Source organism: Notolepis coatsorum (genome assembly GCF_963971535.1).
Source record: "Notolepis coatsorum genome assembly, chromosome: 10".
In the NCBI taxonomy this organism is placed as follows: Eukaryota; Metazoa; Chordata; class Actinopteri; order Aulopiformes; family Paralepididae; genus Notolepis; species Notolepis coatsorum.
Genome location: NC_140174.1, coordinates 14,237,566 through 14,253,795, shown reverse-complemented (window position 1 = coordinate 14,253,795; position 16,230 = coordinate 14,237,566). Strand labels below are relative to the sequence as shown.

Genomic DNA, 16,230 nt, shown 5'->3' with positions numbered 1-16,230 from the left:
ATTTAGGCCATACAGACCCTCATCTAGACCTTCGATTACACTGTTTATTTTTCTCATATTCAGATAGAATTTTATTGCCTATATATATCGTCTTTCTACTATTACCCTGCCCATACCTGTACCTCCCCTCCCCCCTCCGCCATGATGCTATCGCGCCCACTAAAGGAATATGTTATCTTTGAATGTCAAAGTGAAGAGAGAATGCTTCTTCTCTCTTGGGACGCTCTGACCTTCTAAATCCCTGCCTGAAGACCTGGTTTACACCTGGCCTTTACATGCCACCTGTATCTGGACATTTCATCTGGATAATGAAACGATCGCATCTCACGCCTCTCGTTTACACGCAGTATTCATACGCGTTCTCGTCGTGTGCATTCTATCGGCGCTGCGATTAAGATCTCGTTTCTCACATCCAATAATTATGCAAACGCTCTTTAGCACGCAAGTAGATGGGGTGGCGACAAGCTGTTTTACACACACTTAAAATGTATATTGTAATACTGGTCATTTACAGATAGGCCTGCCCTCTAACTCCTGCCTGAGAGGTCCTGCCTCTGGAGAGGTGGCAGTGTGGCTCACATTTACACCTGGCATTAACATGCGCTTCTCATTATCCAGACAAGATGTCCAGATACAGATCATGGTAAATGGCTGCTTTTTTATATAGCGCTTTTATCCAAATCGCTTTACAATTTGTTTCCTCACATGTTACCCATTCACTCACACATTCACACACCGACGGCGGAGGCAACCATGCAAGGTGCCAACCTGCTCATCGGGAGCAATTAGGGGTTAAGTGTCTTGCTCAAGGACACATCGACATGCTGCCCAGGAGGAGCGGGAATCGAACCGGGAACCTCCGGATTGCCAGACGACTGCTCTACCTCCTGAGCCACTGTCGCCACATGTTAACCAGGTGAAAATGGGGCCAAATAGTACATTAGATTAGATTCAAATGTATCGTCATCAAACAGCACAAGTACAGTACAACGAAAAGACGCTTGGCATCCTACCAAATGTAACAGTAAAGTACAGGTGATTAAACTGGATATAAAATATATAAATTAGTAATACTGAGTAATCAGATGTACAGAATTGTAGTATTAATATGTACAGTGATACAGGTATAAAGACACTATGGTAGTAACTAAGTCATACTGGCCAGCAGCGTAACTAGTGAGAGTAGGTAAGGGATATGTACAGATATAGATAATATAGTATCTACAGGTATGTAAAAAAGATTATATGCCGGTATGTACAGACAGGTGGATAGATATATACAGTATATGGTGAGAATAAATAAATATATACATGGTGTATATACAGCATTATTGTACATGCTACCATACAGAGTTATGGGTTATATGCCAACCAGAGGGCAAATGTAACAGTAGGACTGCTTCAACGAGAGAATAATGGTGGTGGTGTGGTAGGGGAGGGGGTGCGGTGGGGGAGGGGGGGTGCAGTGGTGAGGTAGGGGAGGGGGCGCGGTGGGGGAGGGGGTGCAGTGGTGCGGTAGGGGAGGGGGCGCGGTGGGGGAGGGGGGGTGCAGTGGTGCGGTGGGGGAGGGGGTGCAGTGGTGCGGTAGGGGAGGGGGTGCAGTGGGGGTGCAGTGCAGGAGGGAGGGAGGGGGGTGGGCTGCAGATTAGCCCTTTCCCGACAAAAAAAGAAAAAAAATAAACAAAAAAAAAGGAAGAAAAACGCTAACTCCACACTTCCTGGAATTCCAGGCTCAGTCATGGAACAGGAAGTGCACACACATCCCCGTCAGGCAGAGCCGATCCGACGGACAGGTCACACAGTCAGCAGATAAGACCCCATTCCTCAACACTTCCTCCCGCCAACGCCACGAAAACACCACGCTTTCCTCAAGCACACGGCCCCTCCCCCCTCTCTCTCTCTCTCTCTGCAGCTCCCGAGAGGAGACGCATTCAATTCAGGGAAAGGAAAAACAACTATAACTGAATTTGAGTGATCGATGATTGACACGTGTCTCACACATCAATCAGACAGACGCTAAACACATCTTTACATTTTAGTCATTTAGCTGAACGCCTTTATCCAAAGCCACTTACAAGTGGTGAACAACAAGTCAGCAGGATGGGAAGGGTACACATCTGGCAGCTAAGGGTCAGTAACATTGTTACTGTCGAACAGTATCGAGCTTCAACAAACTACTGTTAATCAGCACAGTTGAAAGAGATCTGGAACACAAAGTGTAACGAGCTCTGGGTGCTGCTTTAACCCCTTAAAGCCCGAGCGGTCCGGCACCGGTACCAGATTGATATCATGTCATCAATAGATGAATACAGAACGTATTAATTAATGTTGCGTTTGTTTTTCAAATGTAGCCAAGCGTAAAGAGACCCTAACCCTGTCAAAACAGCAGTCAATGTGTATATTTTCAGCACTACGTTGTTTGTTTACCAATGATTTTAGTGAAATATGAGCTTATAAAAAATTTAAAATCTCAGTTCATTGCAATCTGCCAAAAGTGTGTGTAGTCCTATGAACGGGGAGACCCAGGGCTTTCGATGGGCTTTTGAATTTCATAAAACTACACTTTGCAGCTCACGCCAGCCCCCCGTCAATCATCTGACTTCCAGGGTGAAGCTTTTTTTTTTAACGTTATATTCGGGATCATATCTCACAGAACAAACCTGAACGTTATTGCCATAAAATAGAACGTAGTTAGTTTCTTTTTTATTATTTTTTTATTATCTTTTACCCCCTTCTTTTTCCGTTTTTCTCCCCTCCCAATGTTAGTCGTTATGCCAATTCCCAATCCGCTTCCTGGTCGTTGCGCACTCTACCCCCTACCGTCGGTCTGGGAGGGCGGAGACTATCACATGCTTCCTCCGACACATGTGTAGCCAGCCCACCGCTTCTTTTCACCTGGCTGCGCGGACTCTCACTGGGAGAGTGCAACGTGTGGAAGGTCACACTACCTCTCCCAGATCCTTCCCTTGCTGTGCAGGCACCCCGACCGAACTGTAGGAGTCGCTGTTTTACAACGACCAGGACCCACCCACGCCGGCTTCCCACCCGCTAACACTGCCAATTGTGTTAGTATGGACGGTCGGCCAAGCCGGAGGCACCACAGCTGGATTCGATCCCACTGGCTGTGGTAGACAGACGCTTAGTCCGCTGCGCTACCCGGCCACCCCCGTAGTTAGTTTCTTTACCCATCTGTGAACGTCGAGCAAAAAAAACATGTTGCAATTTGATTACAAAAAATTGGAGATATTTACATACCGTATAAACATATAAAAATGTAACTGTACTTTCCGTAGTTTTCATTCACGTTTTTTGCGGCGCCTACTGGTACTAAATCCAGATTGAACTCTGCCATTGGAAAGGGGAGATTTGGCACGATCCATAGATGTGTGACTTCGCCATAATAAGGTCATTTATCGGCCTGATATTCTATCTTCTATATTGATATTTCAAATTGCATGTGTCCGGATGACAAAACGCAGTACTGTATCTACAAAAAACCCTGTAAATCATCTGCCATTTATTAATTTGCTTAGATCTTTTGTACACGTGATCTCAAGAAGGTGCTGAATGAGCTCAGTGGCAATTGTTCCATGTCTGGTCAATGTTAGCATGGTGTTATTCACCGTCAAAGATTGGAAAAAATATATGAAAAAATATATTCTCCTTTGGTTCATTACAATTTACTCAAGCCTAGTAACAGACACAATATTTCTGACACTGGGAATACATTCCCTTTAATCATTCCATGATTAATGTAAATGGAATCATTCGATTTACTTAGGTATGTATTTTTAGGCGAATTTTCTGAAAATATGGCTAGGGCTTAAGAGGTTAAGCACCGTCACATGTTCTGTCCAAAAAAACCACAACATCTGCCAGGTAACCATTACAAGCAGTCACTAATCTGACTCCTGAGGAGGAGGAGGAGGAGGGGAAGGAGGGGGGAGGGAAGAGGGGGAGGAGGGGTTGGGTAAATAACAGGCCGGCGTGCGGAACCCACCGGAGTCAATCATCTCCACCTCACTTAAACGTTTTCAACCAATCATCTCATTAAGGGAAATAGACTCCAACCAAAACAAATCATTCGACACAGAGCGACGGCAAACGCAGAGGGTTTAGCGACATAATCAATGGAGCAGAATTAGTATAACAGTATTAGGTAATAATTATAAAACTACTTCATTGTTTTGAACTAAATATACCCGTTGTTACCTAAAGAAGGTCATAACTAGTTAAGGAAGAGAGAAGGAAAGAGGACTATTTCAAACATTAAGGCTACTTTCACACTGCAGACAAAAGTGGCCCAAATCTTTTTGCTCATAATGACTCAGATCAGTTTTTTTCACGACATTCCATCCAGAACATGGAATCAGATCTTTTCCAATTCTGACTTTCATATGTGGTCCTAGATCAGATACAGGTCAGATTTTTTTTGCAACACGACCTCAGTCTGAACAGTCATGTGACCTCAGTCTGAACAGTCATGTCAGAATGTGACTTTTACGTCACTTGACTCTAGATTAACATTCATCACAATTCTATAGCAGGAGTCACTCTGTGACAGACATGGAAGACAGCTGTGATGGAGGTGGTTAGTGGATACAGACATGAAGACAGCTGCCTGTGATGGAGGTGGTCAGTGGATACAGACATGAAGACAGCTGTGATGGAGGTGGTCAGTGGATACAGACATGGAAGACAGCTGTGATGGAGGTGGTCAGTGGATACAGACATGAAGACAGCTGTGATGGAGGTGGTCAGTGGATACAGACATGGAAGACAGCTGTGATGGAGGTGGTTAGTGGATACAGACATGAAGACAGCTGCCTGTGATGGAGGTGGTTAGTGGATACAGACATGAAGACAGCTGCCTGTGATGGAGGTGGTTAGTGGATACAGACATGAAGACAGCTGCCTGTGATGGAGGTGGTCAGTGGATACAGACATGAAGACAGCTGTGATGGAGGTGGTCAGTGGATACAGACATGAAGACAGCTGCCTGTGATGGAGGTGGTCAGTGGATACAGACATGAAGACAGCTGTGATGGAGGTGGTTAGTGGATACAGACATGAAGACAGCTGCCTGTGATGGAGGTGGTTAGTGGATACAGACATGAAGACAGCTGCCTGTGATAGAGGTGGTCAGTGGATACAGACATGAAGACAGCTGCCTGTGATGGAGGTGGTCAGTGGATACAGACATGAAGACAGCTGTGATGGAGGTGGTCAGTGGATACAGACATGAAGACAGCTGTGATGGAGGTGGTCAGTGAAGGAACAGGGAGGTGTTTACCTTATACGTATTTGTGGTGATACTTCTGTACAAGCAACACTTGAGGGGACGTATCATAACTGCTCTGTGTTTGAAAGCATATTGAAATAAGAAATGTCTTTTTCACCTCCTCCTCGCCTCATTATCATCTGCTCATAAATTAGTTGGCCTCCACTGCACATCAACTTATAAATTATACCATAAACTGTGACTTCAGGTTATTGTTCATTTGCGCATGCGGGTCAAGAACGTAACCAGCTCACACTGGAGTCTGATCTTGGCCACATTTAAAAGATAATGCGAACAGCCAAACAAAAAAATCAGATCCGAGCACTAAATGAGAATTGAGCACTAACTTAAACGTGAAGAACGCAGCCTCAGATCCCCAGTTATCTCTTCTAGCCACCAGAAGGACAGGCTGACTGTGGTGCGAGCGAGCGAGGCGTCAGAAACGCCATCTTGGCTCAAGGTCTTAAGTCTTCTCTACGTGAGCTCATGTTCAGCAGCACAAACGCAACAGAAGTTTAACTCCTTCAAAGAGACGCGTTTTCTCAACTTGAGACGTCTTGATTCGCAAATCATAACAAGAAGAACAACACCACTTGGACTGGTCTTTGGACGTTTCTTTCCCCTGTGCTGAATAAGTCACTTCAAAACAAATAATAAGCAATAACCTCTCATAAGCATTCGATTTTAAGTAGGGATGTCCGATATTATCGGCCTACCGATATTATCGGCCGATATCGGCATTAAAATGTGATATCGGAAAATATCGGTATCGGTTTTCAATTTTTTTTTTCTTTTTTACATTTCTATAACCTTTATTTACCCAGGCAAGCAAGTAAGAACAAATTCTGATTTTATTTATTGTCAAAAGTATGCATAATGTTGTGTTAATTCCACAACAAGAAATATGTAATGTTAATTACCTGAAATTATTCTATTTTTGGGGGGGGGGGGGGGGGGAACCCTGCATATATCGGTATCGATCTAAATCTTGATAAATTAAGAGTTGGACAATATTGGTATATCGGTAAAAAAGCCAATATCGAACATCCCTAATTTTAAGAGGTCTTTAAAAAACACAATTCTGCAGATTTGTCAATAACATAAACAACGTGATTAAATCTACAAAATCCACATCTAAATTAGACGACTAAGAATTCCTCCGGTCAAGGACGGTCCTTGCATCTGACAAAACACTTTCTGTCTCTCTGGCGTCTGGAGGTATTTAAGGCATCGCTCCAATGTAGTTACGGATGCCTCTTGCCTTTTTAATCTCTCCGTCATGTGACCCACATAGTCATGTGGTCTGTCTGAGGTGTTGGTAGGCCTTGGTAGGCCTGTCTGAGGTGTTGGTAGGCCTTGGTAGGCCTGTCTGAGGTGTTGGTAGTCTGAGGCGTTGGTACCTGTTGCTGCTGTCCTCCGGGTCGTGCAGCGTGGCCTCGATGCCGCTGTCCGTCTCCACGTCCTCGTGCATCTCGGGGGGGACCAGTGCGCCGGTGTCTTCGTCGGTGAAGGTCTCACACTCGCTGTAGGTGCTCTCTGAGCCCAGGTAGGCGCTGTCTGTCACCTCGTTCTGCTGCAAGAAGAGGAGGAACATGCAGTCGGTTAGGGAGTCACCATCATTCATTATGTCCGTTAGGCTGTATATATATATAAATGTTTACCATATATATATATATATCCACATCTGTCTGTACATAGTACTAGGGCTGAGCCCAAACGTTCGGACCTTCGTTTGTTACGTTGGTGTTCGAATCTTAATTACTTAGAACCTCTGTTTTTTTTTTTTATATTATTTTTACAATAAAAATATATATCAGAATGTGATATATATCAGAATATCACAGTACTATGTTGTGTTTACAATCATTCGAAAGTCACGCGTGAACACCGACACAACAACACAGTCTAGTGATATGAGGAGGGGTTACAGTCATATCAGGAAATGAATCACATGCAAAAAAGAGAGAGTTGAGTGACTCACATTCACCCGTCTTATTTCATAATACAACGTTTCCAAACGGAACGATTGGATTAAACCAAGTGTATGCAGTAGGGGTGTAACGATGCGACCTCACAATGATTCAATTCGATTACGATTCTTCAGGCAACGATTCAATGCATCATGAAATCTCTTCATTTGACCACGATTCGATTTGATTAATTTTCTAATCAGTTAATTCCCCAACATTTTTGAATACACAAATGTGGCTGAGGGAACTGATTCACTCAGCATGAATGGACTATAGGTAAATAAAAACAATACACAATCAATTATAACATTTTCAAATCGATGCAGTTGAATCGTCACATTAGAATCGATGCATTTCAATGCATCGATGCATCGTTACACCCCTAGTATGCAGTAATGTAATGTAGGGCTGGGCAATTCAAATTAAAATGATGATTTTGACTTCCCACTATCATGAAATCAAGATAATCGAGATAAAACTATTGTTTTTAAACGCCTTAGTAGTAACTTGTAGAAGATGACAGAAAGGCAGCCTTAGTCAAGAAGAAAGGTCAAACTAATTCAGTCGTCATCATATAATGTTCTGAAATCATGTTTATAGGGGTATTTATTTAATAATCGTGATTATGATTTTTAGCACAATCGAGCAGCCCTTAATGTCCGTTTCATTATCAGGTAAACACAGATATAAGATATGATCATCTCCATGGGTTAATGTTTAATTAACCTACTAGTCCACAGCAGCGCTATAAGTTTGGAATGTGTGTACTGTGTGAGCTCATCAGACATAGCAAACACACACTATTCAGAACAGATTATAGTACTGCATACTGCATATTTGTTTTGGGGATTTTTTTTTCGCAGCACCAGGCTATGTTTTCTCTGTCAGAAATACATTTCCAGCACAAACATGTTTACCTGTATAAACTCCCGTACAGACGTCAAAAATAATACCAAGTCAAAGCGGGAATAATGATTAACAGCCTGTTATAATCCAAGATTAGCCAGCACTGTGAACGCTGACCATTGCTCATTTCATAGCTAATCCTGTGTACAGAAATTTTCCTGGAGAGAAAAAAAAGCATTGCCAGGTGTCGGCTGAACTCTTCCGTTCTGTTATGCAACAGGCAGCCAGCAAACTCCAGGCTGATGAGATGAAGTGAGCAAAATAACCGTTTCAAACAGAGTTCTCAACATCGCCCGTGGGTCTTCTTAATGCCAATTACGCCGATGTCCAAACAAATCCTACAGTATAAACAGGCTTCAGAAGCCGTCCGCTGGATCCCCGAAAGGCTGAGCCAAGCAAAACCTACAGCGTCGACACCTCTGGGCAGCAAGTACAAGAAACAGAAGCTCCAGGCTTTTCCGAGCGCAAAACATCAAATGCTCTACACATAAACACGTATTCACTAATAGGTATGCACCAAAGTTAAAACTATGAACTACCAGAGGCACATTACACAGCGTTAGACCTGTGGAGCAGGAGCGATTCCAAGACAGGTGAGTCGCGATGGAGCCTACCTGTCTGTGCGGAGCTCCAGGGGGAGCCGGGCCCAACGGGCTGTCCACCATGCCCAGAACCATGCTCTCTGCCTGGCCTCACTGGCCTGAAGGCTGGCCTGTCAACAGACGCCCGTAATCAACCCCCCCCCCTGCTAGCGCTTCCTCCCTTTCACTCCCGGGGAGAGAGAGAAAGAGAGAGAGAGAGAGTGAGGAAAAACCCACAGTGAAATTTGGAAGAAAAAAACGAAGGTCTAAACACCTCGTTCAGCTCCACTGGTTGCACAGGGGGTGGAGACAGAGAGGGGAGAGAGAGAGAGAGAGGGGGGAGAGAGAGAGAGACACACACAGAAAGACATATATATAGAGTAGAGAGAGAGTGAGACAGAGAGAGTGAAAGACAGAGAGAGTGAGACAGACAGAGAAAGTCCGAAGGGCAAGAGAGCGCTCGCTCTATGCTTCTATCCCATCCGACCATTAGAACGTTTAAAACACCAAATTATTGCAGCAATAAATCTTTAATCTTTCCCCGTGTCTCATAATGCAGGTTCCTGAGCCAACGTGACGTGGAGTAAATCATTAAGCCCGTGTTCCAGCGGGTTATTGAGGCTCTCGTCGACAGAGGGCTGTATATCATCAACAGCGCTGCCACTGTTGACCGTCTGTGCACCTAAATAAAGAAAGCCACCACGTTGTTATCCTTACACGAATTGTTATGATTTTATATGCCTTTTTTTTGCTTAACTCTGTATGTACACTCGACGTAGGGCTGGGCGATATGGCCAAAATGGTAACACAAAAAAAAAAAAAATCATATCGTTCAATATCGATAATTATCGATATCTTTATTAGTATTAAAAAAAAATGTATTGTTATTATTTAAACAACAAATGTATGTTTATTTTGCAGCAATTCTTTGTCGTTGCCGCCATCTTAGTGTTACAGCCCCTCACACTCCAGTTCTCAGGCTGCAGCTGGTTTGAAAGCGAAAGTACCAAAGAAAGTGGCTGTGGCTCCAGGGGAGTTGAACAGTTCTGGCTCTGCTAGTTTCTTTTCTATCTTTTGGCGCTTTATTGGTGGACAAACCACCGCACACGTGCACCGTGACTGGAGACTAGCTCTGGTAGCACACATAGCCTACTGTGTACAGACGGTTTCAAACTGTATTTTGAATTAGAAAGCAAACCAAATAAATGGACAAGAGAAAAATCGCAAGGGCAAGGCAAGGCATAGGCAAGGGCCTATTCTCGGTCCTTGCCCCACAATGGTGGAATGAACTTCTCACCAGTTAGGACAGCCGAAACCCTTCCAATCTTTCGCAGTCGACTAAAGAGGAACTTCTTCAATCATTATCTGAAATGAAAAATTCTAACCCTAACTAACCTTACTGTCATGCACTTGTCCTAATATACTAACCTACACTATAGCACTCAACACTTTGATGAACATTGTTACTCAGCTGATAGAGTTGTGCCCTTCCCGATGACTTGTACAAAACTTGTAAGTCGCTTTGGATAAAAGCGTCAGCTAAATGACAAAATGTAAATGTAAAAATAAATCTCAATTTGGTCAGTATTGTCATTTGGAGAAGCAATGCCATTACTTTAAGTTGCAGGCAAGAAAGACAAGTCTGTCTACTGTCTCTGGTTTTAAAGCTGCCCTGTTGCAGGTCACACTACAAAAAAAATAAATAAAAAAAAATGTATTATCGATTTTTGATCGACCACGTTTCATATCGATGAGGAAAAATATATCGCGATAATTATCATCGTTTTATCGCCCAGTCCTAACTCGACGTGACTGTAAATGAGGGAAACAGTTGGCATTTGAGTTTAAATAAAGGTTTGAAATTAAATTAACTCCCTCGTCACAAAGGGGCCAAGAAGTGACAGAGACGCTCCCCTGGATTATGAACCGGAGACGATGACTCAACATCCCAAGCGGAAGGAGGGAGGGAGGTTATGCAAAAAGGAGGGATGGAGGTTATTCAGAAAGGAGGGAGGGAGGTTATGCAGAAAGGAGGGAGGGAGGTTATGCAGAAAGAAGGGAGGGAGGTTATGCAGAAAGAAGGGAGGGAGGTTATGCAGAAAGAAGGGAGGGAGGTTATGCAGAAAGAAGGGAGGGAGGTTATGCAGAAAGGAGGGAGGGAGGTTATGCAGAAAGAAGGGGGAGGTTATGCAGAAAGGAGGGAGGGAGGTTATGGAGAAAGGAGGGAGGGAGGTTATGGAGAAAGGAGGGAGGGAGGTTATGCAGAAAGAAGGGGGAGGTTATGCAGAAAGGAGGGAGGGAGGTTATGTAGAAAGGAGGGAGGTTATGCAGAAAGGAGGGAGGTTATGCAGAAAGGAGGGAGGTTATGCAGAAAGGAGGGGTGGAGGTTATGCAGAAAGGAGGGAGGGAGGTTATGCAGAAAGGAGGGAGGTTATGCAGAAAGGAGGGAGGGAGGTTATGCAGAAGGGAGGGAGGTTATGCAGAAAGGAGGGAGGGAGGTTATGCAGAAAGAAAGGAGGGAGGTTATGCAGAAAGAAAGGAGGGAGGGAGGTTATGCAGAAAGGAGGGAGGTTATGCAGAAAGAAAGGAGGGAGGTTATGCAGAAAGAAGGGAGGTTATGCAGAAAGGAGGGGGAGGTTATGCAGAAAGGAGGGAGGTTATGCAGAAAGGAGGGAGGTTATGCAGAAAGGAGGGAGGGAGGTTATGCAGAAAGGAGGGAGGGAGGTTATGCAGAAAGGAGGGAGGTTATGCAGAAAGGAGGGAGGGAGGTTATGCAGAAAGGAGGGAGGTTATGCAGAAAGGAGGGAGGTTATGCAGAAAGGAGGGAGGTTATGCAGAAAGTATGGGGAGGTTATGCAGAAAGGAAGGAGGGAGGTTATGCAGAAGGGAGGGAGGTTATGCAGAAAGAAAGGAGGGAGGTTATGCAGAAAGGAGGGAGGGAGGTTATGCAAAGGAGGGAGGTGGTGCAGAAAGGAGGGAGGGGGGTTATGCAGAAAGAAGGGAGGGAGGTTATGCAGAAAGGAGGGAGGTTATGCAGAAAGGAGGGAGGTTATGCAGAAAGGAAGGAGGGAGGTTATGCAGAAAGGAGGGAGGTTATGCAGAAAGGAGGGAGGGAGGTTATGCAGAAAGAAGGGAGGGAGGTTATGCAGAAAGAAGGGAGGGATGTTATGCAGAAAGGAGGGAGGGAGGTTATGCAGAAAGGAGGGAGGTTATGCAGAAAGAAAGGAGGGAGGTTATGCAGAAAGGAGGGAGGTTATGCAGAAAGAAAGGAGGGAGGTTATGCAGAAAGGAGGGAGATTATGCAGAAAGAAAGGAGGGAGGTTATGTAGAAAGGAGGGAGGGAGGTTATGCAGAAAGGAGGGATGGCGGTTATGCAGAGAGAAGCATGGGGGGGGTTAAGAGAAGGTTGGCAGGGGGGGCGTCTCTCTTAAGGCTAGGCCTCGGCTGCACAGGCTCACCTCGCCTGTTTTGAGAGCAAACAGGAGCAGAACAGCAGGGCCATTGAGAGAGAAGCCCCTGCTGCCAGGAACCCAGGGGAACAACAACAAGGCCGGAGACACAGGTGTGGCGTCCGCTTCAAACAGCAGCAGGCTGCCTGCAAACAGCAGCTAACGACTAGCTAAGTCAAAAATATATAGAGATTATTATATATATATATATATATCATAGATATGCACACACTGCTGCTAACATATACCTTGTATTGTATAGTTTGTATAGATAGAATATACGTTGTATCTAGTTTATAGTTTAGCTTAGTTTATAGTTATTTATAGCTTATTCAGCTTATAGTTAGTTTATATTTATAGTTTACAGTTATAGTTTGTATAGATACTGTATAGATAGAATTGTATAGATAGAATGGTATAGTATAGATAGAATATATGTTGTGAACTATGTTTACAAATCTACTACAGTTGAGCCGGGAAAAACAAGCATCTCACGTTTTTCTGAATGTATGTACATTTAAAAAAAGCTGTGACAAACAAATTTGAAATATGAATCTGAATCAATAGTGTTTATATACAGTAACAGTATATAAACGCTAGACCTAACTAACGCATATTGGTGCAAATCTGAATCAGCGTGATCTGCGTACAAAGAGCACAGACCCAGCGCTGTTCGTTGGCATTTTCACTTCTAGATTAAAAGGCACTTCACCAAAAAACAATGCAGATGTATTTTGCACATAATCTCACACACATCCAAGAACTCTAAACAGTTTTACAGTACACACATTCATTTAGTTATTACAGTTATTGAGAGTAAATGAGTTGGCCCATCAGTGATGCCATCGGGGACATTGAATCCTCCTGGCCACTGTATTCAAACTCATTTACTCTCAATAACTGTCAAACTAAATGAATGTGTGCAAAACAGTTTTTTTGTGTGTATATTGTATTGTAGGATGCATATAACTCTGTATGACAGCATGTACAATAATGCTGTATATATACAGTATTTATTTATTTATTCTTACCATATATTACCGGTAGTCTATTTGCCAACACAATGAACCCGGACATTTTGGAACCACCAAACTTTTATGATAGATATGGATAGTATGGGTCACCAGCACTTAGAAACTGCCGGATGCTAAGTTGTACATGTTGGGCAACTTTTTTTATTTGCATAATTAGCTACATTTGCATAATCACCTAAATGGACAAATCTCGGAAACTACTTGATCAATTTCAACAATGTTGGAGTGGTTTTGGGGGTTATTCGGGATGCTGGATCCATTTATGATACTCAAGAGTTTCGGAATTGCAATATTTACTGGAATTTACCAAATTTCAATTTCAAGAGAAATTCTGCTGAATAATATTATGGGGAAACTTACTCCTTGCTTACAAGTCTTGGTTATCATAGACTCAGGTCTACTGTAAGCTTTAAGTCCCACATTAACAAGGTGACAAAAACATGATTCTTCCACCTTAGAAACAAAGCTAAAGTACAACCATTTATAAATCAAAAGGATGCTGAAACAAGAGGCAGGGGAACTATGTGAGAATGCTATTCATCGACTACAGCTCGGCATTCAATACCATAGTCCCCTCCATACTCATAGCCAAGCTCAGGGACCTGGGCTTGAACTATGACCTCTGCCAGTGGGTCTTGGACTTCCTGACGGGCAGACCCCAGGTGGTGAGAGCAGGCAACTGCACCTCATCCATCACCCTCAACATAGGGGCCCCCCAGGGCTGTGTTCTGAGTCCCCTCCTCTACTCCCTGTACACACACGACTGTGTGGCTCAGCGGAGTAGCAATACAATCATCAAATTTGCTGACGACACAGTGGTGGTGGGCCTGATCTCTGCCAACGACGAGAGGGCCTACCTGGAAGAGGTCAAGGTCCTGGCGGGATGGTGCCAGGAAAACAGCCTCTCCCTGAACGTCAGCAAAACAAAGGAGATGATTGTGGACTTCAGGAGGTCGGGGGTCAAGGACTACAGCCCCCTCAGCATCGACGGGGCACCGGTTGAGAGAGTCAACAGCTTTAAGTACCTCGGAGCCTACATATCCGAGGACTTGACATGGACCACACACATTGACAGTGTTGTGAAGAAGGCACGACAACGCCTCTACTTCCTCAGGCGCCTAAGGAAGTTCCAAGTCAGTCAGAAGATCCTTAAGAACTTCTACTCATGTACAATAGAGAGCATCCTGACTGGCAACATCACCTCCTGGTTTGGGAATAGCACTGCACAAGACCGAAGCAGACTACAAAGAGTGACACGTTCAGCCGAACGCACAATTGGAGGGGGGCTCCCCACCCTCCAGAACATTTACAACAAGCGTTGCAGGGGCAAGGCTAAGAGAATCATTAAAGACTCCAGTCACCCGAACAACTGCCTCTTTGAACTGCTGCGGTCAGGCAAGCGATACCGGAGTCTCAAGGCGAGCACAGAAAGACTCAGAAGAAGCTTCTATCCCCAGGCCATCAGGCTGCTAAACGAACAATGAACACTACACAACAACAACCATCAAACGCACATAGCACACACATCCACACGCACACACTCACTTTAAACAAACACACTGTAGCACCCACTCCACACACTTTATAGCACACACTCACTTTAAACAAACACACTGTAGCACCCACTCCCCACACTTTATATTTATTGATGAAGGATTGCACTACAACTCGTACACCTTACTGTAAATTGTACCTAAATTGTACCTCATCCCATTTCTGCTTTGCACTATATAGTACTGTACATTAGTACACTGCATAGTATTGTATATTATATGGTAACTCAGTTACGTCTATTCTGCATCGAACATTGTACATATGTCTATACTGAACACTGTGACCTCATTTTCTACTTCTAAATTACATGCTATACTATGTTATTTGATACTATCTTGTCTAGCACAGTCTCTGGAGCGTAACAGTAAGAAGCATTTTGTATGAAAGTATTCTGTACTTCTGTATGACAACTATTAAAGAAACTTGAACTTGAAAAACGGATCCATGCCTTTATTCCAAGCCGACTGAAGAAAATACTTCAGCTTATTCAACTCTCAGCTAGGCTATTACACTGGCTTCCGGTAACATTTAGAATTGATTTGAAGGTCCTCCTCCTTATGTACAAAGCCCTAAATGGAACCAGACCAAGCTATATTGGCAATTCTCTTGTCAACTACATGCCCCCAAGAACACTACGATCATCTACTTCTATCATCTTGTATTTTTATTTTCTGCATTGCATTTATTCTGTCTATTTTATGCTCATTTGATGAATTCTAGTGTATTTTCTGCTGTGAAGCACTTTGGGCTGCAATTCTTGTATGGAATTTGTACAAATAACGTTTATTATTATTATTGCCATCCTTAGAGTTATTTGCTACCTCTATCTAGCAGGGCTAAAATTATTTGAAATAGTTTTGTTAACCCTCCTGTTATCCTCAAATTGACTTTACACTCTTTATCCTTAGGGGCATTTTGACCCCAGCAGTTTAAACCTCCAGAAAATGATCATAATCAAAAGTGTTACCCAAATGTATGTTTCAGGTGCTTCATGTTACTTTGTTGATTACCTAAATAACCATTTAAATAAAACATTACCCCTACTCCCCCCCACCCACCCAATTATACATACATAATATATATTATGTTGTTCAAGTGGGGAGAGGGCCCATGATAACTTTCCGTTTTTGGAAAGTAACGTGTCTGCTTGTGGTTGAGAGACAACAGGAGCATCTGCACTAAGGGTCTCATTCTCATCAGAGGAGGACGCCTCATAATCAGGGTCTCAGACACATTCTCTCCTATGTCACTTTCACCGTCAAATATCTGTGACAAAACTTCACTCGCAGAAAACCTTTTCTTCAAGGTAATTTTCAAATTAGAGTTTAGAAGGCTGCTATGCAAGCTATGTTTGCTCCTCCCCTATGTTGCGTAAAGTTTAGGTAGTAAAGAATCACAAATAACAATAAAAATACAGTCCGGGATATACATTCTAAAATATGTACATTCTAAAAT

At 43.5% G+C, this 16,230-nt stretch overlaps 1 protein-coding gene across 1 annotated transcript in view; it reads right to left on the bottom strand.

Moving 5' to 3' along the window:
- The window catches only part of rab11fip3 (RAB11 family interacting protein 3 (class II)), a 104,165-nt gene that overhangs the window by 37,139 nt on the left and 50,796 nt on the right, over positions 1–16,230 (bottom strand). Inside the window, exon 4 of the mRNA XM_084323982.1 lies at positions 6,682–6,854. Coding sequence (XP_084180108.1) covers positions 6,682–6,854 — 173 coding nt within the window. The remainder of the gene's footprint in view (positions 1–6,681; positions 6,855–16,230) is intronic.